Source organism: Vidua macroura, chromosome 5, assembly GCF_024509145.1.
Source record: "Vidua macroura isolate BioBank_ID:100142 chromosome 5, ASM2450914v1, whole genome shotgun sequence".
NCBI classification, from domain to species: domain Eukaryota; kingdom Metazoa; phylum Chordata; class Aves; order Passeriformes; family Viduidae; genus Vidua; species Vidua macroura.
The window spans coordinates 25,740,291-25,766,835 of NC_071575.1; the positions used below are offsets into that span (position 1 = coordinate 25,740,291).

The 26,545-nt window shown below is 42.9% G+C and overlaps 1 protein-coding gene across 1 annotated transcript in view; it reads right to left on the bottom strand.

The window, feature by feature from the left end:
* The window catches only part of TMTC1 (transmembrane O-mannosyltransferase targeting cadherins 1), a 134,909-nt gene that overhangs the window by 77,328 nt on the left and 31,036 nt on the right, over positions 1-26,545 (bottom strand). The window contains exons 6-7 of the mRNA XM_053978431.1: positions 6,807-6,888; positions 5,758-5,861 (exon numbers count right to left, since the gene is read on the bottom strand). Coding sequence (XP_053834406.1) covers positions 5,758-5,861; positions 6,807-6,888 — 186 coding nt within the window. The remainder of the gene's footprint in view (positions 1-5,757; positions 5,862-6,806; positions 6,889-26,545) is intronic.

The following is a 26,545-nucleotide window of genomic DNA, read 5'->3' on the forward strand; positions in this document are numbered from 1 at the left end:
GTCATACCTTCCCACACAAGTTTATTTTTCTGCTCTGTATATTGTCAGCCTAAACATTTTCTTTTCAGAGCCTTAGAAGAAAAAAAATCCCACTCTGTCTGTCCAGCTCGTTCAGAGATAGTGGAGTAAACTACACAAATAAGCAGCAGACAGACAAATTCCATTTAACGTCCAAATGCGAGTATTAGACAGCAAATACTTGTAACTAGAAAAGTATCTGTGTATTCCCTTTTGTCAAACCTTTTGCATTTAGGGAAAAGAGCTGCCAATCAGTAGAGGACAGGAGTAGGAAAGACAGATAGGGATAAACAGAGAGCTGAAACTTGATGAATAGCGAGGTAACTCCTCTGGAAGGTGGGCTTGTGTGCACCAGGGACATGGGGAAAAGCAGACATGTTGTCTTCTATAGCTACACAGCCTGAAGAGCTTTACTCTGGTTAATGGCTCTCTCTCAGTTGTTTCAACTCTGTGGCTAAGAATCTGAAAAATACCGAATTATCTAGAAGACTTTCAAAGAGTCCGTGAGTTTCCAGTGAAACCCAAGCCTCCTGTCAGAATCTCAGTGCTGGAAAACCTGGGATTGACCTCGCAGCGTTTTCCCCCTGCAAACCCCCGTGTGCTGCGGGTGAGGACATCCCTTGTGATCACACCTGACCCTCAGCTCCTCACTGACAGCAGCACGTTCCAGAGTCGCGCAGCCCAAATTCACCAGCAGTGCCCAGCAGTGGGCAACTGCTTATGAAGAGGATCACTGAGGCAGCAGCAGATGGAGGGTTCTGTGGACAGCCACTGAGATCCTCAAGAAATTAAAAACCAGACCTCATAAACCTGCTGAGACAATGTTCCTGAAAATGGCTCATTGTATCCCAGAGCATTACCCACCCAATGCTGGTGGGAGCCAAAGGGATGTTCTGGGCACACTGCTTTGTCTCAGGAGACTGGCCACTCTCTACCCCTTCTGTGTGGAAGTATTTTGGAAAGCAAAATACATGGCCTGTAGGAGTCAATGGAGTCTGCTTAGGCTGCAGACTCTCTACTCCAGATGCAGACTCTGGCAGGGAAGGCTTGCTGTGTAACCAGCACTTGCAGCGAGCACCACGGCCCATTGAAATGCCTACCAAATCCCAGAGCAGCACTACCAGGGTCTGCTCATCACACCAAGAATACTTGGATAAGAGAGATGCTGAAATCCTTCCTGTGGCTCTGGGAGCACCACCTTCTCTGCAGGGTGGCCTTTCCTTTGGAACACCATCTTCCAGCCAGGCCTTCCCCCAACTCCCAACACCCACTGGAGTAAAAACAACAGTTTACACTTAATGTATGGGCTGTATGGCCCCTGGGTAGGCATGAGAGCAATTTTTTACCAACATTGCTGTTCTCCCTTTTGTTAGAAGTGACGCCTGACTGCTGGATGCCTGCAGATATTACACGTAGGGCTGAACTTAAACACCTTTGAGCACATGACAGAAAGCACTGACAAACCAGGCAGAACCTCACCACCCAGGCAGCGTGTGCAAGCCTGGCTGACTAAGAGCTGATATGTCACAGGGGTCTATTTTAATGCTATTTTCTAGCCTAAGGTCCATGAAAACACCATGTCAAAGTAGTTGCTATACTTGACTTCTATTTCCTTGGCAGAACTGGCTGGCACAGGGACCCATTTTCCCAGTACAGGTCCATGGTTTCCCTCTCAGTAGTTCATTCCCTTTGAAGTTACAACTGGGATGATTAAATGCATTGCTCAGAAAACAGTCATAAATCCCTGTGAAAAGGATTATGTGCCAGTTTTTATGTATAAGCACTTCTTCAGCTTTCTGCAGCACTGAATTCTCATTTACCTGATTGAAACAGCAAAGCAACACAGAAAGCCAGCTTACAGAGAGAGAAGTTCAACCACAGGACAATGTTATCTCAAGGCAGTCCAAGTAGAAATGCATTAACTATTTAAGGAAGCACCACAAATAACCTGCTTCACGCCCAGGGTGATCAGCCACCAGAGATCACAAGGCAAATGCCAACAGAAATTAATATAACTTGACTCCCAAAGACATAGTTTTTTAAAAAACAGACTTTTAATTAGAAATTACAGGTAAGATTTAATCTGTTTCACACAGCTTGAGACGTGCTGCACAATGAATTTGTGCACAGTACTTGCCACAGTACTGGTAATAAAATCTGTTTATACAGAGGCCTCCTGCTTCTTTCCCCTCAAGAAGGGTAGAAGAAAAGAACATTGTGCAAAACGTCTCAAGCATGTCAGTCCTCCACTCAACACCCTCCTAACTTTGAAGCTGCACTTCTGGTACATTGTTTATATAAAGCTGGGTAGGCCTCAAAACCTTTCTAGCTGCATTCTCCCTCAAATTCTGTCTGATACAAGCAAGAATGTTCAAACAGAGGTTTGGGATCAGTTCTTCTATCTCAAATATTGCCTACTCATAGCAGATTTTGAGATCAAAGTGTTCTTTAAGGTAAGGCCACTGGAGACAGTACATCCTGCAGTGCACAACAGCCTGGATGGACAGGTTTTCATGGCAGGGCTTAGGAATAGCAGGATTCCCAACACCTTCATTTCTGCCTCCACTCAGAAAGGCAATGACACACACATCTCATCTTCTCAGATCACCTTTGCCAAGCAACACATTGAAGGCCATGGAAATGTGGCTCTCATTTATGCCACTAAGCTTTGAGGTATTTGGGAATATCTCTTGTAATTTTAACAATAGTAATTTAGTGAGCATGCTGCACTTTCCAGTCTTTTTAAAGATTGAAAAACTGTCATTATTCCAGCATATTATGCCCTTCAATTGTGAAATAAATAATTATCTGTCTACTTCAATTTATACATTTGTGTTGTCCGAGATTGGAGACAAGTTACGCAGAACACATGGGTATTTTCTAGGGTCAAACTGAGCCACATCAAAGGTCCATCCAGCAGTGACCAGAAATCCATGCCAAGTAAAGCATATAAGATGATAATGACTTGTTGGATGAGTTGGAGTTTGTGAGTTGGATGTGGTCTCTGCATATTTAGTAGCCTGGATTTCTTATTTCAACTTGGCAAATCTCTCTTTGAGCCTGCATAAACACTCTTCCTGCAGGACACTCCTGGTGTCCTGCAGGAAGAGCTCCCAGCTCAGCTACCTGTTGCATGTCACTTCCTTGGCTTGCTTGGAACCTGCCTCCTCTTAGATCCCTTTGATACACCCAAAGTTCTACATGCCCCCCTCCTCCCCACAGTCATGGATGCACAGACCCCTCACACCCCCAGTCCTGCGCTCTATCCTGTACCACCTCTAAGGGATCACAGATTCTGACCTCACAAGTCACTGCTTTTTCAACCCTCTGACACCTACCCCCAATGGTGGCCCCAATAAACCCTGCCAAAGTTACAGTGCTCCATTGGGTTCATCCTGTGTCAGCCCAGACCCCAGCTCCACATCTAACTTCATGAATTTCACAAAGGCTGCCACGCCATTTCCAAACTACTGTTTTTCTTTTTTTTATTCCACTGTTATCAGCCTTCCTTCTAGTCCCACAGAGCTGGTCAAGTCTTAGAATAATTTTCAACTCTGTTGAAAATCATAACATTTACCCTGGCGAGACATGCACAAAAACCACATTTCCAGCTCAAATAAAGACAGCTCTCTGCGAACAGAAAACTCCCATTTGTGACCTAAATAATCTTCAGAGTTACAAAACAACTTGCCCACTGCCTGAGACTAACCCTTGCTTCAACTACAGTAACAATGTTACTAATCACTTCGAGAGCACTACCCAAAACTGATCTTTCTTTTAGTTTCTGGTCTCGACACCAAACTTAGCTCTTCCACTGCCTTCTCCCCAACTCAACCCAACTTGCAGTTAACATCTTGGCTTCAGTGCCGTTTCCTAATTACTTCCTTCAAAACCTTGTTAAAAGCTTCCCACACCAGCTCTTCACATGCTGCTGGTACTGTAGCTGTCCACAGCTGAGGAACACACCCTGCTTAGGAGCTTCTCTGAAGTTGGACCATCAACAAAAACTGCAGCCCTCCTCTGGACTCATTCCAACAGGTCCATGTATTTCCTGTGCTAAGTACCCCAGAGCTGGATGCAGAGTGCCAGGAGGGGCCTCGCAAGAGCAGAGTAGAAGGGCAGAACCATTTCCTTGACCTTCCTGGAAACCACACCTTATGCCACTTGAACCTTGCCAGCTCCACCTGACATCCCAGTCCTGCACTTGGGATGACTGGCACAATGCCAGTTGGGCAGCAATAGCTTCAGCTTTGACCACAGCAAGATAAAGTCTCAGATGAGAGTTACAGTTTGAGTCTGACAGAGGAGGAAGGAAAGGTTTGTTGCTAATACAAGGGTCAGAGGGTGCATCGTGGGCTGTCAGTTCAGAGATGATCACTGGGTCTCAGTGCACCTCAGGACTGACACTGAGACCTGTTGAAGGCATGGGTTTCCTGAATGGAGGATAAAGCCTTCTGAGTAAATTGGCTAAAATGAGGATTAAGACCAAGCTCAGTAGAAATGGAAGAACAGGGATAATTAAAGGGTTTTAGAATCCCTTCAGAACAGTAATACTGCTTTTTACTGGAATGGATTTCCTTAATTAGCTTTGGAGTAGGTAGGTGTTGCTGGACTGCAGGTGAAGCCGGGTCTGCTGCTGGGGCCAAGGGAGGACCTCAGCCAGCAGCACTCTGACTTGTTTTTCCTAAGGCTGTTAATAAAATCCGCAGTGCCAGTGGTAAAAATAGTCACTGTTTCATACCCCGAGAATGACTTGGCTTTTGGGTTTAGAAAACCCTCCTCTGTCTTTAAAAGAGGCAAAGAGACAAACACGCAAAAGAACACATGCAGCACAGAAGAGGTAACTGAAATTAGGCCAGGATCATTTGTGACCTGGTGACCCCCATCTCAGCATAAACATATCAAAAAGGGACAGCAGCAAATCCTTCTGCTGTGCTGCACTGAGTCTGGTATTAATAACTCCACTAGAAACAAACGTCAGAGCTTTCCAAACAAGACAATGTGCTTCCTGGAAGCACTTTTAGCCTTGATGGTAATAGGAGCTGTTGCCACGTTATCATAAAGGTTCCCCAAATGAGATCCAGTCTAATTCTGCAGCAGATGTTGAATAAGGATTGCTTGATCTTAAGCTGTGTCTCAGCTGCAATTTCACTGGTGGAACGAGGAGCCAGGAAGGCCAGAACTGACACATAGGAAGACTACTCCCATTTTCATTTGAGACATCAGGAAATTCCTCTAGAAGGCTCCAAAGTGTCTTTCAGTAGCTAAACAGAGCAAAGACTCGTGGCCCATCCACATTCACTGTTCAGTCATTGATATTACACCAAGAAGCATGGTCACCCCCTTTTTATACAAACTTCAGCTGAAGCCAAAACTCTGTATGCTTCCATCCTACATCTCAGGAGCAGCCAGTTTTAAGATGTAGGATCATGCCTTAGTTACTGGGCTTTCCAGTCCTGTGCTCAGGCAACTAAACTATATTCTTTGGGCTTTGAATAAAAATAAGCACACATTTTTCAGTAAGAAAGCACCTGTAATAGAACCCTACAGGACCTGCAATGTGCTTTGGGGTTCAAACAGTTCGGGTTGCTTTCTATTCCAGACAGAGTAATACCAAGAATTAAGTTAAGGCAACACAACAAGTTTTTTTCATTGTCATCTGCAAACAATTTTAGTATAGGAAAATGTAACATCAAGACCACACTTTTGAAAACTTTTGCTTGACTGCTGTCATCATACCTCGTCAGTAAATATGGTGAGAATGAGGCTGGATTGTCCTGCTCTGAAAACATTGGCATGGAACCTCCCATTATCCAGAGGCGGAAATACAACACGAGGATCACCTTCAAAGAAGAACACCTCAGTTAGCAATGCACTATTAAGAAGAGATAAGGCCTCCAGCAAATGTTGTGCTGGGATAGCTCTCCATGCTGTGCAAAGCAAGTCAGCTCAGCAGTTTAGGCAAAATTCAAGTTTGCCACCTTACACAGGGTGACAAACCTGCCAACCCTCAGCACAGAGCACACTGTGACTGTGTGTCCCTCTTCCGTGTCTGCATTACTGACACATCTCAGTACCCACCACAAGGGCAGCATTCTCAAGGACAAATCTGTCACTCTACTGCAGTGTAGACTGCAGGATTTTGCTACTGACCTCTACCTAAATGCAGAGAAGAAAATCATGGGTGATGTCTTAGAAGTCCTTATCATTTATCCACGCTGGCGTAGGTGTAAGGACAAGCTCCATCTGTGCTTCTCATGCTGCATAATCCTAATTCCTGGAAGGAATTCTGCAAGCTGCCACTCCTTCACCTTTCTGGTAACCACTTGTCAAAGGACAAGCAAGGGGATCTGGCTCCTGGAGCAGCACAGGGAGCTGCACACCCAGAACATTCCAATGGAAGTGCTTGTTTTCTCCTCTGCAACATCTTGAGTCCCATGTGGAGCACATCGAACAGCAGTTTTTCTTATGACTCTTACCTGCACTGGCATTAACAGCATGTCACTGATAAGGCAGCCCAGTGCCACAGAGTCCCATGTATTTAGGGCAGGAAATACCTGCAGATGATTATATGGTTGCAAGGGCAACCACTATCAATCAAAAGGCTTAAAGTGGAAACACAGTAATATCCTTGTTTCTGCACAGTTGAAGTTTTCTAGACTAATTCCCAAGCCTAACTTTGTATTAAGATCTACCACCTGAGCTTTCTGAGTCTTTTGGGATACTACTATGCATTGTTATTCTCATCAAATACACAAAAATACATGGTCAAGTCCATTCATACTTACGTAGCTTATCACCAAAGCAGCTCTCTTCAAAAAAGGCCTTGCAGTATACAAGAAATTCTGGTTGTTATTTGCAGTCAGGTAGCTGAAATACAAAGAAAAAAAAGTTTGTTGAAGTACTTTGGAGCACTAACTCATTTTTCAAGTGGAGAAAAATGTGTACATTGATTTAACCACCCTACATGCAATAATAATGACATCACTCCTACTCTTCAATGGTCTTTCCACATAAGTAAAATACTGAGGTTAGTTCAAGTAATACACACTATAATACATCACATTTTTGCCACCAAAATCTGGTTTTGGTGTGTTTGTTGGTTTGTTTTTTGTTTGTTTGTTTTTATACATCTTCAATTAACCCCTTAATCCTCAGAAAAATCCCAGGTGTGTCTCAGTGAAATTGCTGTCTTCAGACTCCCAGAAGACTACACGGAGACATATTTTTTAAAGGTCACCCAAACAGAGCGATTCAATTTTAGACCATTATTAAAATGCAAAAACTGCTTGTTCTCAGCTCTCTGCTCAGTCTCTAGAGAGGAGAATAACTATCTAGCAGAACTGATTCTAAGCATTTTTTGGGAGCATATTCTGCACGCTTAAGTTTCATTACAAGTCTGCTGACAAAGTGCTATGATAATTAATTGCACAGAGAAAAACATACATGTGGCATACTGTTGTAGGAATGTTCATAACATTCCTGTTTCTCAATGAGTAAAATGAAACTGTATTTGGAGCCAAAACTATGCATTTATTTTAATATAAAGTAGAAGCACTTGCCAAAGTATAAGGAACTTTCTTAATATAACAAATAGTGCCATATCCATGGCATTAATTTCATGATAAATCTGTTTCTATTGAACCTTACAGATGCTCCATCACTGTAATAAAGCAATGACAAAAAGAAATACAGAAGAGACAACAGGAATATTTTAAGCATGTAGTAGTAAAAAACTATTGAAAAAAATGTCAACTTATTTTAAGAAGTTATAAATCAAGCAACAAAATAAATTCAGAAGGAAAACCTTTGCACATTCTTCTGTATAACCCACAGTCAGTATCAGGATACTCTACTTAAATGATTTACAAAAACTGCAGTTTGAATTGCAACACCTTCAAGCAAGCTACCTTTCCAAGCATGAAATCCTCATATGTTTTTCCTGTAAACATGGAGCCCATAAAACATGTCTTATTTCCTCTCCAAATTCCTTAAGGCAGTCTATCACCTGATGGCTTCCACCCTTCAAGTCTTTGAAAAAACAAGACTGAAGCACTCCCTAATGCAGCCAAGAGTCTTTAATACCTGGGGTTTTGCTCAAATTTTCTATAGTAAGAAGTTTGCAAGCCTGGTCACCATGACAAGATGAAGAAAAGATTATACTGCAGAAAAAAAAGCACCAGGGCAAAGCCAGCAAGAAATAGAGGCAGCATTTACCAAGATGAAAGAAGTACATCTGGATGCTCTGTACAAAAGATCTGCACTTCGGAAAACTTTCCCTAAGTGCCATGCCTAAAACTAAGGAACTAAACCACACAGCATAAAGCAAACCAGACAACTTTCAGTCCTTGGAGTCTACTTACTGTGAAATGTTGACATTTAAGCACCAAACCTGACTTAAATGTCAGGCTAGTCTACACGGGCTGAACGCCTCGAAGTGCAAAGTTTCTGGAGTTCCCACTGATTTTAATCAGGCTGCAGCAAGTACAAGGGAGATGAAACTAAGCCTTCAGCTTTGTCTCCCCATGAAAGGTCAGATTGGCCTTCAAGTGCTCACCATGGCCCGGCTCCAAAGCCCACCGGAACCAAAGGGGAAGCCTCTCAATGACTTTAACAGCATTTGGACCAAACCCCAGGCTTTTGTCCCCTACTGGAACCTTTTATGAAACTCAACCCCCTTGTGTTTTGCAGCAGGAAGTGTTTGGTTGCACTTTGTTTACATTTTTATGTGTGGAGAGAGGAGAGCCCTCTATTCATCACACTGACTCTTTTCAAGAACCTGTTTTCACTCACTCTTAACTCTCTGCAACACGTTAGGCAAGAATTTTCCATTACAAACATTTTATTTAGGTAAAATTATTCTGGGAAAAGATCAACTAGAACAGTTCAGCTCTTTCTCCAAGGCTTCAGCTATAGACAGAGGAGCACTTTTATCAGTGCCAAGAAGTCTGCCAACTTCATCCTTGAGAAGCAGCATCACCTTGCACCAGTGACCCAAAACTTGTGATGTGGCCATCATCTCCAGGCTATGTAATGCTCTCCTCCAGAGAAGCCACCTGTGGTCAGGTAAACAGTTCAATTAAAAAGTGAAACTTTTCCATTTTGAGAAAGCTGCTGTCCTGAAGTCTGTCTGGAAACCACAAAAGGTAACATGGTTCAGTGTTCAGCAAGCCTCCTCTCCACCCACTAGATTGACCTGTGGGAGTGGCAGGTCAAATGGACAGGTCACACTCAATGCCTCAAAGCTTTAGAAGAACCATGTGGCTTTCCAGAGGACCTTACTGGGCTACTAATTGTGTCAGGGAAGGTAGCTAGTAAAACATCTCACATCTGGTGCAGGTGGAAGAACACCATACAGTTTGTGTATTAAAACCAAATGAACTGCAAATGGGACCTGGATGAGGAAGTTTGCTAAATGTCAGTGACACACAGCATGGAAAATGCAGTAGCTTTCTACATGTAAAATTGCAGCCGCTTTTTCAATGTAAAATCTCAGCTTGCAAACATATCTAAGGTTACACTGAACTTCACACTCAGGCAACCTTAAGACCAGGCAAAGCTCTTAATTTTGTCTTTAGCTAGGAGAAGCAAAGAAATTACTATTCTAACAGTTAAACTGCTTTATACCCCTTTTTAACAGCTGTCTTGTAAAAAGTCATTTACAGGTCACATTTCCACACATTTGCCAACCACTTCAGGTTGCCAAACATCCCTCTGTTCATGGGAACTACTCCCTATCACCTGGCTCCACCCCAACCAGCACAATTGTGTGCAAAAACCATGCCAAAACACACACACGCATTCATTCCCACATGAGAGCGGGTGTGGGATATAGGGAAAGCATGCTGATGGCAGCACCACACAGCAATATGCTACCTCCTAAGTATGTGAACATTTCAAGGCGTGGGTCTTCCAGATCTTCCTAAAAAAATTACAAAATTAGAGGAGAAAACGCAGATCATCAGGTTCCCTAAACAAGTGCAAAAAAAGCCCATTTGGGCAGAGGTTCCACTTCGTGCCAGCTTTCCCACAAAACAACCCAGCATGTAATTGCCTGCTTGCTCTCTTTTAAAAGCCTTTCAGGAATACTTCCCAAAGTAACCAGAATCACAACAAACAATAAATCCAAGAAAAGCTTAATAATGCAGGGACTTCTCTTGTGCAGTTCGAGCAGAGGCCAAGACAGATATTTGGCAGCCCCAGCTTCCTGAAAAGCGCAGCTCATCCTGGAATCAGTTACATCATCAGGGCACTCCAAGGTTTTATAATTGAAGACAGCAGGGTAGGTGGCCCAGTAAAATTCAATATGGTGCAGTTTATAGGAACATACACTTTGCTGGTACCAGATGGACTCTGGGTTAATCAAAACAAACTTCTCTAAGAAGCAGGCAGCTTTTTTAATTTGCCTGTGCCATTGGAGGCACCTCGAGCTTACACAACAGTGTGAGGCAGCTCCTCAGCTGCTGTTCATTGCCATGGCTCTGTGAGCTATTGCAGACCCACTATTGGAAACAGGTTTATCCCACACTGCAGCTGACTCAGCTTTGGCATAAAACGTGAGCTTGCTCTGTGCTCTCTTTGAAGGCTTTCTCAAGGGAAGCAAATAAACAATTAAGATCTGTGATGGACTCTCCATCAGTAATGTCTAAATGACCAATGTAAGTATGCAGCAGAACAAGTGTTGGTATATCAAGAGATTGTTTTGGCCAGGTCACTCTGAGAGGATCATTGCTCTTATTTATATTCTTCTTAGGAAACAGATCCAGCTCCCAGCAACTGCCAGAGTTTTGAACTAGCACTTTCAAACCCCTAATACTACAGGAAGATATTGGAAGGATGAATAAAAAAGCAAGGCTGTTTTCTTATTCCTAATTATTGATAACAGTAAGACACCTCTAATCAAGAACATTTTTAAATAGCCCTTAGAAGGGGCTATTTTAAGTGCATGTCAAAGCTTTAGGTCATTGATAGATGCACACTTAATCCTAAATCAGTTTGACAGACTTCCCTGCTGAGAATAAGCAAGTTTTACAGGAGCTACATTCTTGTCTATAGAGACCACCTTACCTTTCCTACTTAAACAGGACATCCTTATCATCTGTTCAGATAGCTGCATCTTTTATTGGAGAAGTATCTTTTCCACCTAGCTCAGCCTATAGTCCTCCTTGAGGACAGCCCTTGAAGAGAAAGCGTGTGTATGCAATATCCAAGGGAGAAAACAAGAATAAAAAATCCATCATGGAGTTAAAAGAATTGAATGAAAAAAAAATCAATTTATTCTACCACGTCTGGATATTTAACCTGCTTAAAGTACTTGTCAATTCAGGGAAATAAAATACCAGCTATAGCTGCAGGTTTTGCAAGGGAGAAGAAAAGCCCTCCTGCTTCCTTCTTTATGAGTAGTCTTGACCTTGCCCACAGCATGTGTGTGGCATCCTTGCTCCTTATCTCCCTGGAGAGCCTTAAACCCCAGCTACCACTACCCACGCAGACCTAGATGCATAAACACACACAAACAGGAGCAGTTTTACAGGCTCTTTTGGGAGCTATGGAGGGGTTTTATGAAAGTCACAAGTGTTTTAATTCATTTTCACTGATAAAGTAATGTATTCTTTGTGTACATTTTCAATTGTGACGGTATTTGGAATTCTCACTGTTTATTGGCTTTTTGGGGAAAGCAAGGCCAGGGCACACACAGCAGAGAAGTTGATCCTACTCAAAGCTTTTCCTTATTCTCTTGGGCAGTACATCATTCTGTGTGGGATGAAAGTAGAGGAAGAAAACTGGAAGGAACAAGGAGAGGAGGAGAGAGAGGCATAGTAAGGGATCAGGAATAGAAAGAGAAAAAAGGAAAGTAGCAAAATGCACTTAACAGATCAAAGATATGACCAAGAACATGAAAAAGGGTTTCTCCTCATACCAGACATTCCATCCATGTGAGGAGGAGACACAGTGAAGGAGGGCTAGCAGGAAAAATAAAACCTCATCAAAGTATGGCCACCAGATCTCAGGAAACCAAAGCACCAAGCCTGCAATTTCAAGCTTTTATTTTCAGCCATTTTATTTCCTCTGCATTACACACACCTAAGGCATAGGTTCATTTTTCCCTGTCCTAGCCCAGTGAAGGGCTCCTATAGACATATTTCAAGTAACTGCACTATAAGCAGCACTGATAGCAGCCTTGGCTGCTCCCCACACTGAGCTACAAATCCCTATTTACAGCTGCTTGTGCTTCTGACAAGCTTTATTCATTCAGGCTGAAAATTTTCTCTTCCAGGAGTTTATGTTAAGCTGAAACTGTTTTCTTCCTTGAAAGTATGAAGTAAAACAGTTTGGCTTTTCCTGAAAAAAACAACTGGAGAGATTTGCCCATGTTGACAAAGTTCTGAAACCACTTTATTGGGAAAACTCAGTGGTTCCAGTTTGGAGCAAGGATTTGTTGTAGAGGGACTGCAGAGATGCTGCTGGTTTTGATTTCAGTCACAACTGACTGTTTCTGGGCATGTGACAAGCCATGGGAAAAGATCTCTATTTGCGATGCTCACTAGAGACCTGTAGCAATTCCCCAGGCTCTCCAGCCCTACCAAACACCTTCTAGAAGGAGCAGCAGCAGACTCTCCTTGCATTGCTCCTGCAGAGCCATTGAGGTAGGAGACTCTCTCCTGCAATGGCTGTATCTGGCCTGGAGACCATTTGCTTGGACTGCAGAGGGCTGAAAACACGTGTCTGGAGAAGAGGCTATGTGAGTATGTGTTATAAGGAAGAGAGGGGATAAAAGGACAAGAAAGGAAGGGAGGCACAAAGAGGAAATGGAGGGGAAAAAAGATGAGTCAGGAAAATATATATGGCAATATTCAGACCTTTGCTGCTGTCAGAGATCCAGTGGCAGTATCCAAAAAAATCTGCTACCACTGGAGCTCCATTCACTGCTGTCCCCAGTGAGCACTCAGGAACTGCACTGAAGCACAGGAAGCAGGAAAACCCCTACTTTCCCCAGAGCAGCTCCACTTGCAAAAGCAGCTGCGCTTTCCCTGAACCAGCCTAGCAGGAGCAGATGAACCCAAAACCATGGAGGACTCCAAGAGACTGACTGCTGCCTTTGTGGCTGCACAGGGAAGGTCTGGCAGCACTGGAATACAGCCACTCCCAAACTACAGCACCACATCCATGCACCACACTCATTCTGCATGGCCAGGCTTGGGAAAGGGGCTGCTGACACAGGCAGGGAGCACAAGGTCTGCACGGTATCTAAAACACTCCCTAATCACAAAAAACTATCTCACCTGACAGCTTTTATGGGAAGAAAGGAGGAGGTTATCCTCCTCTCATGCACAAGGCTCAGTTATCCTGAGTGTAAATTATTGAGGTGCCCCTGGGTATCAAGTGTCCCAGTAAAAATTTACAAACAAGCCATAAAAGATGTGGAAGCCTGCTGCCTTGCTTTGATGCTCTCTGTAAAGGGTTTCATGTCACTAAACACACACTGGTCCAGCTAGCTGTCAATTTACAGCAGGAGCCATGGTAGCTTTAACATTAAATATGTCCAGTTAGGGAATTAAGGAGCTAACTTTTTGCTATTGTCTTTGACAAGGATGCCAATAAGCAAACTTTAAAAAGAAAAACAACTAACAAACAAACAAAAAAACGCAGAGAAAGGGCACAGAAATCAATGCCTGTGAGACTGTCACTGGTTTTGATGATCTCCTTTCTACTCCATGCATCATCCCTAAAAATGGGATAGGCACTGATGAGAAGCATAGGGGTAGGTAAGAGTCAGCTGGTCCCAATCCCAAACCTGAAACAACTTTTTAAGGAATTTAAAACATTTTATTGGTACAGAGCTTGACCTGAGGAAGGAAGGGAAGAAAGAAAACTTTTACAGGCAAAGCTGCTCTCAATCAAGGCAAATGCTCAGTTGTGGGTTGTCGGGTTTTTTTCTTAAATATCTTTGCTCAACTGAATTATATTTTATAAGTCATCATTTAGGGTCGGGTCATCCCCCAAGGAAACCTTTTGGACATGCTTGGAGAGGCACATCATATTTTAGCTGTGAGCATTTCTGGTAAATCAAGTAGAAGGGGTAAGTGAAAGTCTGGTTTCAGAAGGGAATATGGGCACAATTTGCAAAGAAATGCAGGGAGAAGATCACCTGAACCACTGGGAAATGCAGCCTGAAGAGTATTGCTTTATTTCAAAACCTACTTGTTTGGATTTTTTTTAAATTCCTACATATTTTACTTGTAATCTGAAACTACATATAAAATGCAATTTAAATCCATATTTTGCACTTAATTGAGGAGGGGGGAAAAAATCAAGCATTCACAATTTGAATCCGTGACTTTGAGATATCAGGATGAAAAGAGGAGCAGTCATCAAACTGCTTTGATGGGGGAAGAGGACCTTCAGGACAGTAAAACAAATGTGTATGGGGAAATTGGTCCCTTTTCCAAAAACTTTTCCAATCCTTCAGCTACTTTAAACACAGCTTACTGCATGTCAGTCCTAAATACTTCAGGAGGAAGGTATTTCCTTTCCAGAAAACTCCTAATCTGACATTTTCTCTACCCTGTCCCTTTGCTTCTGTCAGATTAAATAAAGCAATCTGTAAATATGCCAAAGCCATCTCTAAATACAAAATACATGGTAAAAAACTCCAACCTTCCTCACTCTTTTCTCTTAGGAAAAAGTCTGGTATTTTTAACATCCTCAAAAATAGCTTGTTCTTTTTAAACACAAATGACACGAGTCTGTTAGCAATATAGTGAAGAATCCAAATAACATTCTTCAGAGTTGATATCCCTTCAGAGAAACTTTTTGATGTTTGCAATCAAATGCAACTCAATGCCAAAGTTATTCTGCAACACAGAGAGAATCTGAAAGAAAACAATTCAAACATTGGCAGCCAATTACTTCTTTTGTCAGCAGCCCTGTAAGCAAATGGTGCCTGTGCTATTACTGTTGGCATGAAATACCAAACACTGTACTTCCAACGACTTTTATCTCTGTTGCTTTTCCATACAAACATCTACAAATCCTTAAATTCTTCAAATTAAAAATGGACTGGTTCTTTCATCACTTACATTTGTGGTTCAGTTATGATAGGGTTCATCTGTGAAAAATAAAAATTAAAATCTGCAATAGCCAGTAAAGATTAGTCACTTACTTTAAATGGATCTCCTCTGCAAAGCTATTCTTTATATCTCATCTAAACAGATAATAAATGGTCAAAGCCAAAAAGCACATGTATAAAAAAATAATTCTGAAACTTGGCAGAATTATAAAAAATAATTACATTTTATCCTATTTTGACCACGATTCAGTCTCATCTATTGCCAGAAAAATAAAACCACAAACGTTCCAGTCTTCTTTAAGTCACTAAGATATATTCACTTTGAACTGCATTGGCAAGTTCCAAAAAAAAAGCAGTAGCAAGAAAACAACATGATTTTGTAGTCTCCATTTCCACAGAAGTGGGCTTAAATTCTGAGATTTAAAAGCCTGGCAAGCCTGAAAGTTCCTGCACAGTTTCTCACGAAAGTTTATGGAATATTGCACTCAGCCAAAAATCCAAGCAGCTTCTGCCTTGGGGATTTGGTCACAGCCTGTAACACACCCTCAACATTTTGCAGGATGGGCTGGAGCTGACAGTGAGTAAGAACATCTTCCCACCTGGCTGAGAGCCTCTGCTCCAGGCACCCCCTTGCTAGAAGCACATCACCCACCTGGCTAGAGGGAAAACACATTGGGAACTCTGTTCAAGGCTTGTTACCTTCCAATGCTGAAACGAAACCACTCCAGAGACTCTTGTTTGATTTACTCACAGGAAACAGGAATTTGCATGAAACTAAGAGATTCTTTTTCTCTTCTTGTTCTCCTTTAATATTTGCACTGCATGTGTTTGATCCTATCATTAAACACAGAAAGTAGCCCTTTCTGAATAACTAAGTGAAAAGTACCAGCCAGCATGGATAAAATTGCCAACCAAGAAAGACAGAGAGCTGCTGTTATTTCTGGTTTTGAGTTATTGATTAAATGTAACACCCATAACGCAGCCATCAGAGTTGCTATTCCACACACATTCCTAGAGAAATAAAGACTTATTCCAAGCGCCAATCACATACACTCCTGTGGTTAAAATGCAATTAAACAAGTAAAGGATCCAATATACCTACAAGCCAGACAAAAACAAATCATGGGAAGCTGAACTGGGGAGTAAAAACAAAGGTAAGGTTTTTTAAACATCATTAAAATTTGGGAAGTGTCAATACAGACTGTTGTTTGTATGTCATTGAAAAAACTTTCAGGTTACACATGTATGTATTATTTATGCTCAGGCAAAAGGGCACTTTTACAAAACATGTCTCAGGGCAGGAGGTTGCTGCAGTGTTTTCTGAGGAACAGAGAAGCAGTGGAGTGGAGTTTACCTAAGTGGCTGCTGCCTGTCAAAACTTACTCCAGAAAGCACCAGCTCACCCAAGTGCACTCTGCTTGAGCAGAGCTATTTTGCCTGCTTCGGTTTCGCTTCCTCCAATTGATAGCTCAGGGCTACGATGGAGAAGACACAAAAGGGCACTTCTCACAAGGGCCAGAAAGAAACGGGTTTTACAAGATGGATGGAGTGAAACAAGGCAAAGCCTTGATGAACATACTGTGCTTCAGGCAATTTAATAAAACTCACATTACAAAAATCACTATAAATCGTCTGCGTGAGTTTAAACTCTTGCCCAAACCATACGTGCTGCATTAGCCCATGGGCTGCTCACCTCAGGGACAAGGAACAGCTCTGCCCAACTCAGCAGTACCTCTTACAGAGCAATAAAGCCCTACTCCCTTTTTTTGGTTATTGAGGTTTTTAAACTCTAATGATCTTGTTTTAGAGCCCTGAGCAGATCCAGGAGCCCCTCCCTTTGCAAACAGCCACCTGACAGCACAGCAGAGCAGCTGTCTCCAGAATTAGGACAGAGACATTGAAACACACAGAGGCAAATTGATCCCATCGATCTCTCAGAGAGTTGAGAAGCACACAGTCCTCAGAGACCTTTATTATTTCACTCTGCAATGAAAGGGCTTGGCAGTAAACTACAGAGAGCCAGTTTTATAAGCTGGGAGGGAAATGATTATAGAACATTATAGAACTGTAGCAGTTCAGGGATCTTCCAGCTGGTTTAAATTATTTGGATTCCTTACAAACGTATTGAAAGGGGAAAAAAAAAGGAAAACTGAAGGTCAGCCATGAGTGCTGTAGGTACCCCATGAAGCAGAGTTACCAGTTTATTCTCAAGCATTTAATGTAGAGATGGTAGGGAAGGGGAGGAAGGAAGAATACAGAGGGAGAAAGGAGGCTACTGCATCCATTTGCAAATATGGATTAAGGAATACCTTACACAAATTAGCAAAATAAAGAGAGGGACCAGAGAGCAGCACAGCTCCCTGACCACTCTGAGCTCCACTGACCACAGCAGGCAAATGCTCAGGTATAAATTTGTATTTCTCCAGGAGAGTGCTGAACTGACCCCACTCTGCCCCGGCTCAAAAAGTAACTTTTGCTGCTGAGGGAAATACCAGCAATTCCCATAAATTCCCAAAGAGAACAGGAGCTGATTCTTTGCCTCCTTCACTTCGTTTTCCTGTTTTATTACACAAGCTTAGCTATTATATGTGCCATACTGATAGCTTTGCATGGTAGCAGTAATATATCTAAAATGTCTGGAGAGGAAAGAAGTGTTTGCTTCAGTTGAAACTTTTTTTTAATTTCAAGCCAGATTTGCAATACTTTTGCCAGCCCAAACTGCACTTCTGTAAGCTCCACAAGAAAAATACATGGAGTTGCATTGACCAGCCTTCAGCAAGCCAGGCTGGTGGGAACAAGAAGGAACATCTTAACAGTTTCTTTTTTCTATTCCACCCCTGGGAGAAGTGTGACTGTTACTGAATCTAGCTCTTTTTCCATATCGCTTAATTAGACAACGTCCAAAATAGAAACAAAACATGTTGTTCACTAAGAAATTATTTCTTTTTCTTTTCCCTTTCCATTTTGGGGAGGGGGTGGTGGTGGCGGCATGTTGCAGATGGTTAGGGCTAAAAACCCTTGTCATTTAAGCAAAGACTTCTAGGATGCCCAGGTTGGTTTTTTTTCATTGGGATGAATCTAATAAATTACTTTTCACCCTGCTGGGAGTCAGCAGGAGCTAGCTCATGTTCCCTCCCTCCTCCAGGGTAAGCAGGCTACCCTCTGCTTTGGTTCCTTGCCCTCTGTACCTGTGCCTGTCCCTGGGCAGAGGGTGACGCTGATGGCCAACTGTGGGGTTGGACCTGATGCAAACGTGATCAGGATCCTGTGTCTGCCCCTCAGTAACATCTGCAGGACAGGAACTGTGCTGTGCCGTATCACACCCCTCACCTCCACCAACCATCTCCCAGTTGCACACAAGCTCACTTTAAAAATCAAACCTGCCAGACACCTCATTTATTTCAACTTCTCTTTCTCTCTTGCTGATTTGTCTTCCTGACTCTGCAAGGCCAGATCTGATAAAAATAATATCAGCATCCAGCAAGTTATGGTAAAGGAAGTCAAAACCCTACAGACCCCATTCCATTCTCACTTCTGTCAACAGCTAGCTCTTGTTGACTTCACAGCAGGAACCATAACTTCTTTCCCCTTCTTTATGATTATTTTTCAGAACAACTTGGTAGAGAGCCAGCACTTGATGAAGAATGAGACAATCCCACCAGCTGCTATCCATCCGTGTCCTGCCAGCATTCCTGGCGCTGACCAACCCAGCATTCAGGATTTACAGCACTCGTGTGAGCACATCACTGCTCAGGATCATCAACCCCACCCAGGAGGGGATGTTCCCTCTCCTGCCCTCTCTGCTCTGCCTCAGACAGCGCTCAGTGGGAATCTGACAGATCAATCTACTCTCACAAAACAAAGCACCCCAAGCCACACACTAAAATCCTGGTGAAAGCTGTTTGAAACCCCGGCAAGAAAAGTGGCAGCACAGGGGGTATTCAGAAAGGCTGACTTCAGTCAAGGGAAACGGGCACTCCATGCACCCTTTTCAATCAGTGCATGGGGAGGATGCAGAGCCATCCTCCCCTCTGAGTCATACTCTGGAGACCCTCTTTCTCCCCATCAGCAACAGAGAGCTCATCTCCTGTGGACACAGTTCTCCCAAACCCACACTGTCCAGATGCAGCTCAGGCTTCACAAAAATAATTAGAGTAACTACTGGAGAAAATACCTTTTGGATCTGGTATTTCTTGTGCACAAGAGTCCAAGATACTTTCACCTTTTTGGCACACCTGCCTTTGAGTTCACAGCAACTGATGCCAGCTTTGATGGAAAAATATCTTGCTGAGCCTCAAAAAGCACAGGGTTAGCTTTCCCTTTGCGGCTCTGTGGGTCAGTCAAAGACAGAGATTCATAAAAGGAAAAAGCTTCTATCGTCTCACAATACCAGCACATAGACAGACAGGGAAAAAAAAAAGATGACTACAAATAACGTTGATATGGCAACACATGTTTAAAATCAATAATGAGAAGGCCAGAGGAGAGTTTATCCAGAATCCAAAGTGCCAGCCTGTCTTACAGCACTTTGGCAGCTCTGGAAAAACAAGGTGGAGATACTTGATTTATGGCCTGCAGCTTGCCTGTGTCAATCCCACCTCAGCCATCTGCTTCAGCCAAAACCCAGGGACCAAACAGTTCCCGAGATGCAGCACTCAGGCAGGCTATTGGGGACCACACACCTCAGGTCTGAGGAGGAGCACCTGGCTGCCCCACAGCTGCTGAATCCCTAAGGAGCATCTTCCCCTCAATCACTGCCAAGTTCAGCATGAGCTGCACTGCTGGGCTTTTCCTCAGACACAAATTTTGGTAAGTGTCACCTCTGTCTCTGTGTATGTAGGCAAACTGTCCAGCCCACAGTCTACCACACTACCTATCCAAGGGTTCTCCAGGAACATATAGACCATGGTCACACTTCCCATCAGAAATTTCAAGGATTTCACCTCCAGAATGGCGGAGTGGATTAAATCAAACAATCCATAGCACTGCCTGGCACAAAAAAATGGCAACATCACCATCACTGGAAATTAAATGGGAGGATACAGGACACAAAATTCCTTGCACTCTCTAAAGAAGGAGCTAGTGTGTGTGCTTGCTACAACACACCTTCACCAGCAAGTAAACATTTTGTAACAAGCAGCTTTTCATCCCAAATGGCTTCCCTGCAATTTCCAGAAGCACCAGTTTATCCATCCTCCCAGATGTCCTCAAGCTGCTTCATGGACACATTTAAAAGCAAGCATGTGGAAAATGCAGAACTGTTCCCATGATGAAGCTAACCATTTTAGAGGAACCACAGATGTGACTCCTAACATTCCTAACACTGGAATCCCCAAGAGTATTTTGTAAGCAAGTTAACCATGCCAAAAAAATCCCCAAACACTCCAAACACCTTTCTTACATTTGGGTCAACACTGAGAAGTGGGTGACCTCTTCACCAGTTTTGTCCTGCTGCCAGTTTACATCTCAGCACTGTGGTAACAACCTGAAACAGAGACCTGCTTCAAAGCATTCCTAATGGAGACTGGGGAAAAAGGGTTTTCCCAGTCAGCCTTATCTGGCATGGTTTATATAGGACACACTCAGCATCTTTACCCTACTCTGGACTGAAAGCAATCCAGAAGGTTTTGTGGTTTCCATTCCTTCAACTGCTTAAAAAAGGGATGTGCTCTATCGTTTAAGAGAACAGCTGACACATTTCAAAGTTTCCTTTTAATTTCTATCATGAGAATAGAGAATGGGAAGGCTGTGTAAGGAAACAGTGTTCTGGAAATAAACTAGTGCAAAATGAACATTGTTCCCAAGATTTCAATAGGGATGATTCCCACCTTCAGGAAGAAAGACACCCAACTCCACTTACTAAAAAAAAAAAAAAAATATGCTTTTATCAGACTACAGTTTAAGATTATGTGAGTTAAAGAAAAACAGGGGGTTTTATTCCACCAAGTTTGGGCTTTTTACCTCTCTTTTTCTAAACCTAAAAACCTGTTAGATTTTTTTTTTCCCTAGACTCCAAGGCACACACTTTTCTCCAGGAGACTGAAGCACTGCCAAAACCACACTGCTATTCAAGGATCTTAACACACTTTGCAAAAACATTAATTAAAACTCACACAGCAAGAAGAAGGGAGTAAGGCATGATCTTTTATTTCACAGCAAGGAAAACTTCACCACCAAAAAAAAGAGACAAAAAGATTTGACAACATACCAACTGCCTCAGAGAGAAAGTTGTGCTGCAGAGAACAGCAGAGGGGATGCTGGGAGGCCAGAGAAGTGCAGGAAGAAGAGTAAAACCCAGCAGTTTATCTCTTGGCAGTGCTTTTGCTAGACTGTGCTCCTATTACACAACATTAAGTTGGCTGAGATTGAAAATAGTGATTCAAGAGTCAGTTTCCTTTCTCCTGGCCCTCCTCTTCTTTCTCACCACACCTACACAATTGCTGCATCCAAATACAGCATCCACACCATGCCAAACAAAGCAGTTGCTAATTATCATCTCTCATTACAAGGATGTCTCATCTGCACTTCTTTTGAGATTTATCACGCAGCCATTATTCCTCTCTGCAGCATGATTTCCCACTCAAGTGTGGCAAAATAAGGCAATAGCTATTTAAATGCAATTTGCAACGTGGTCTGTATGTATTAATTTCTTTGTGTCTTCTGGGAAGATGGTACCTAATCCATAAATACACAACCACTTGCTTAACAAATTTGTGGACAAAAGAAAAGTAGAACTAAAGGGACAATTCCATTTCTACCGAATTTTACACATTCATTACTTCATAATTCACCAGCACCATTCCATCAAAGCAAACTAAGGTTAGGAAAGCCCTTAATACGTCCTTACCACCATGGCAGAGATAGAAAGGAAAATAAAGGGGCTCATTCACATAACTTGCTGCTTTTGTAGTTCTTATTTCCCTTAAAGAAAACCCCAAAAAGCAGGTTCTTGGTGACTGCTCAATACTGCTGCAGGCAGAAAAGACAATCTGCAAAGCTGTGAGTTCAGCAGAACACAAATGCTTTCCTGAAAGCAGCAGGTCAGGAAACACTGTGATTATCTAGGAGGCTGGCACACATCCTAAGCAAAGGTTCTATCCATTTCAGCCACCCAGAGCAAGAACAGCATGTGGGCAGGAAGGAGCAATAAAGCAGGTGAAACTGGGGAGCAGAGCTGTTTGGGTTCTGTTTAACATAAATAGCTCCATATAATACATTTTACTGAACTAGAACACCAGAAGAGTAAAGAAGAAATCTGTAACCCCTCACACTTGTGCATTTTCAGCTCTTTGGACCTCAGTACATATCTGACACCATGGCTGTTAGAGCAGATAGTGTGGCATCCATGCATGAAGTCATCTACTGCCTGACACCAAAGGCTCCTCATTGCAACAGAAGTGTTCAGTCTTCACATCAGTCAAGAGACTGTACCACAAAGTCTATTTTTGTTAAAGAATGCTTTCAGATCAAATTTGTTTCCAAAACAAAGGAATTCACCTCCCAAAGCCTGCCAGAGAGAGGGAAGGACAACATTCCTTCCTCTGCTCTCAGGAAATTACTTACCCAACTGCTGGGAGGTGTCAAGACGACGGAGTCTCTTCCTGATGCCAATACTGGAAGGTGTCAAATGCCTTCATATCACTCTGCTGTCAGAGCATGGGGAGGGAGCTGAGCACCACACATCCAAGCTCATGCAGAAAGTTTATTTTGTCTCCTCTGATCCAGAAACACTTCAGACCACTAATATATGCAGCTCCAAGTTATTTCCTCTCTGGCTTTTTTTCCTTTAGCTTGAAAGGAGCTGGTACCATTGCTGAGTGATGGGTGCCTCCTAGTCAGAGCTGGAGAGCCTGAAGCTGATGCTCAGCAGCTGAGGGACAGAACAACCCAGCCCACAGAGGACTTCCCACCCTGCAGCAACCTGAACTCCAGCCCATCCAACAGCAGCTGCTGCATTGTCTCACGTGTCCATGGAGGCCAGCTGCAGCCAAGGAAAGACCCCATGAGCTTCACCTCATGGCTGAAGAAAAGGCAGTCAGCCTTGGGGCTGGGCCAAGCCTGAGCATGACTGTGTCTACACATCTTCCAAGGGGGACAGAGATGAAAGAAGCACACCTTGCTTCCACCTAAATCTTCCCCTGGAGATTTAGCATCCCCTTCACTGTCCAGCCAAAAAGGAGCAAATCACTCTTGTCCAGTAACAGGCAATCATTCTATGGGACTTTGTGGATAGAAAGACAGAAGAATAGGCAGATGTCTCTCCCTGGGAAGACAACCCTCTGGGACTCAGAAGCACACTACCAGGCAGGGAAAGATGGTGATCCCTTTCCTAAACCATGATTATGTTATTGACTTACAGGCTAAATAATTTTAACAATTTTTCAGACATAACAAGCAGCACCCCATTGGCATAGCAAAGGAAACCTATCCAACACACTCATGGAAAGGAAACTGGGGTCTCCAAAAGGCCTGACACAATGAGAACTAAAGCCTCTGGGAGTCCAGAAAAAAATAAGAAGCAGCAAGTTCCTTCACTAACATGTGGGGAAAGTGTTGATATTTACATTTTGGTCCAGTTTTAAGTTTCAGTTCTCATCTCATTAGTGTTGTACACTAGTGTACAACAAGGCATAAGCACGAGCCACTATACAAAAATAGTTCAACTTTACTTTTCCTGCATGCCAGTTACAAAGATGAAGCAGGAGGCTCTCTCTAGTGCTTCACTCACCTATAAAATTACCTTAAACATATCTGGTGGGAATCCTGATGGCATTTTTTTCATTCCTCATATTTGCAGTTGATGTTTTTTGTTCTGTGCTTTCTCAAAACGGTTGCAAGTCTGAATGAAAAGCTTAAGTTTCTGAAACTGCTGAGATTCTCATGGCACTTGACCAAAGGACATAAATAAAAATGAAAATATGTACTCCAAACATACACTTCTCTTTGGCAAAAGCAAAGGCAAGTTCTCTGGAGAGTATCAGCCACCATCACTGCACAAAACCTGCCTAGACAAAGCCAGTGAGAAGGTTAGTATGTTATTTAGTAACAAGAAATGGCAATCCTGTGTCCCCTCTCCAGAAACACTTACAAAATAAAGAGTTGTTGCTGGATTCTCAGATTTTAACCCCAGTTTTGTACCTCGACCGTCTCTCTAGTTCTGTGCGCCCACACATTAACATGCAGGCAGGAAAAGGAAGGAGGATAAAAGAGATGCACAAACATAAGGATTAAGTGGGCAAAAATTGGCTATTGAGACTTTTAGGCAAGGAAAGGAAAGCTTTCCAGGCAAGCTTGTCAGACAAATAGCCTTCCAAGGGGAGCCTTGGAGACAATCCAACTGGACACACACAGCACTGAGCTAGTCTGTTAAAGGAATTACATAACTGGCTGTGCATGATAAGAGGTTCTATGTCTGATAAGCCAAATAGTCCCTTACCACCTGATGTTCCTTTGACAACAGCGACCATTTGCAGATTATCTTCTGGACTGTATTGGTATCCATAGGTTTGGGGCTTTTTTTCTTTTACTGAATCAGAGAGTATATCTCCCTTCTTGCTAAAGCCACAGCAAGTCCCATCAGAGAAGCGGTCCAAGAAAACTAGCATTAACCGATTGGGAAAGGCCTTAAAAACCAATCATCTAAAATTCACCAAGCCTAGTTTAAGAAAGTGAGAAGAATCTCCAGAGGGAGGTTCAGCGAGGTGGTGAGATCTGCACAGCCAACCATCCCGTTCCCTAAGCCTGCAAGCCTTATCATGAGGATACTGGAGATGTGGAAACCTCATCTGTGCTGAACACGAACAGCACTCCAGCAATCTACACCAGCTGTTCTGCTAGCACTGACCCAGTAATCATCATGATTATGTGTCCCACTTACTGGGGGACTCTGCTAGAGGGATTAGCAGATTGTGATCATCACACTAAGCTCTACTCAAAAAAGCATTAAATGTAAGGACCTAAACGTTCAGAATAATTTCCTGCTTAAGTACCTCAACGTTTGGGGTGTCCAAGAGAAGAAAATTCATAACTGGCAGAGAGCATTACCCTGCAAGTGATTACACAGGGAATCCCACATCTCAAAAGCTGGCCCTGGGGGCACCATCTGGACTCCCTCAAGAGCCCTGCAACATTATCCAGTTGAAAAAGCTTTGCTAAATCCTTTGACACTGTCTCCCCAGAGCATTTCTCTGGAGATACTGGCAGCCTATATGGTCTGGACAGGTGCAGTGTTTGTGGGTAAAAATGTGGCTGATGGCCAGGCCCAGAGAGTGGTGGTGAATGGAGTTACATCCAGCTGGGGACTGGTCACTGGTGGTGTTCCCAGGGCTCAGCACTGGGGCCAGCTCTGTTTAATATCTTTATCAATGATCTGGACAAGGGGATTGAGTGCTCCCTCCATCAGTTTACAGACAATACCAAGCTAGGAGGGAGTGTTGAACCACGATGGAGGAAGGATCAGAACAGGATGGATCAATGGGCTGAGGCCAACTGTGTGAGATTAAACAAATCCAAGTGCTGGGTCCTGCTCTTGGGTCACAAGAAGCCCTGCAGTGCTGAAAGCAGGTTGTATTGAGCTGGGGGTCAGTCTCTTCTCCCAGGCAACAAGTGATAAGACAACAGGAAATGCCCTCAAGTTGTGCCACAGAAGGTTTAGATTGAATATTAGGAAAAATTTCTTCACTGAAAGTGTGGTCAGGCATTGGAACAGGCTACCCAGGAAGCGTTCAGAAACACTTTGGGGCTATAGTTTAGTGGTGAACATGGTGGTACTGGATTAATGGCTGGACTCCATGACCTTGAGGTCCTTTAGCTTTCCTAGAATCATTAAGGTCCTTTTCAACCTTAATGATTCTAGGAAAGCTAAAGTTGTCTTCAAACATAACCTGGGGGATGACCACACCATACTGTGTTCCCAGGACTCCTGCCTTCCCCGAAGCTTCCTTCATGTCCTGACAGGATTACCAGGGGGACAAGAACACACTGAATCACCACACTAAGTCAGTAGCAGAATCACAAACTCTCATGTCTTCCCATGAGAAGGAGGCATCTTTTGTCAAAACATCTGCCTTGAGTTTGATATGAAAACAGCTTCCCTTTTCAAGCTCTCACATATGTTTTTTCTTGCTTAATACTTTTTTAAGTAAGATACTAGATATAAGATCTGCCACCTACTAAAACATAAGCTTTGAAGGCAGAAAACACTTCCAGAAATTATCTTAAGAATCTTACTGAACTTTATCAAATCTTGAGTCATCTTTCTTTTCATACAAGTGTGCACTTCATTATTTGGTAATGGAACAGTAATTGCTCTTCAGTTATGCAAGGTGCACCTCTAATTTGTAAGGGGTTTCTGGAGAGGTAATGACAGATGCTTAAAAAAAATCAAATACGAGAATATGAAAAGTTGTTATGTAAAAGATAATCATAACCACAGAGTAGTCTGACAGCTGGGTCACA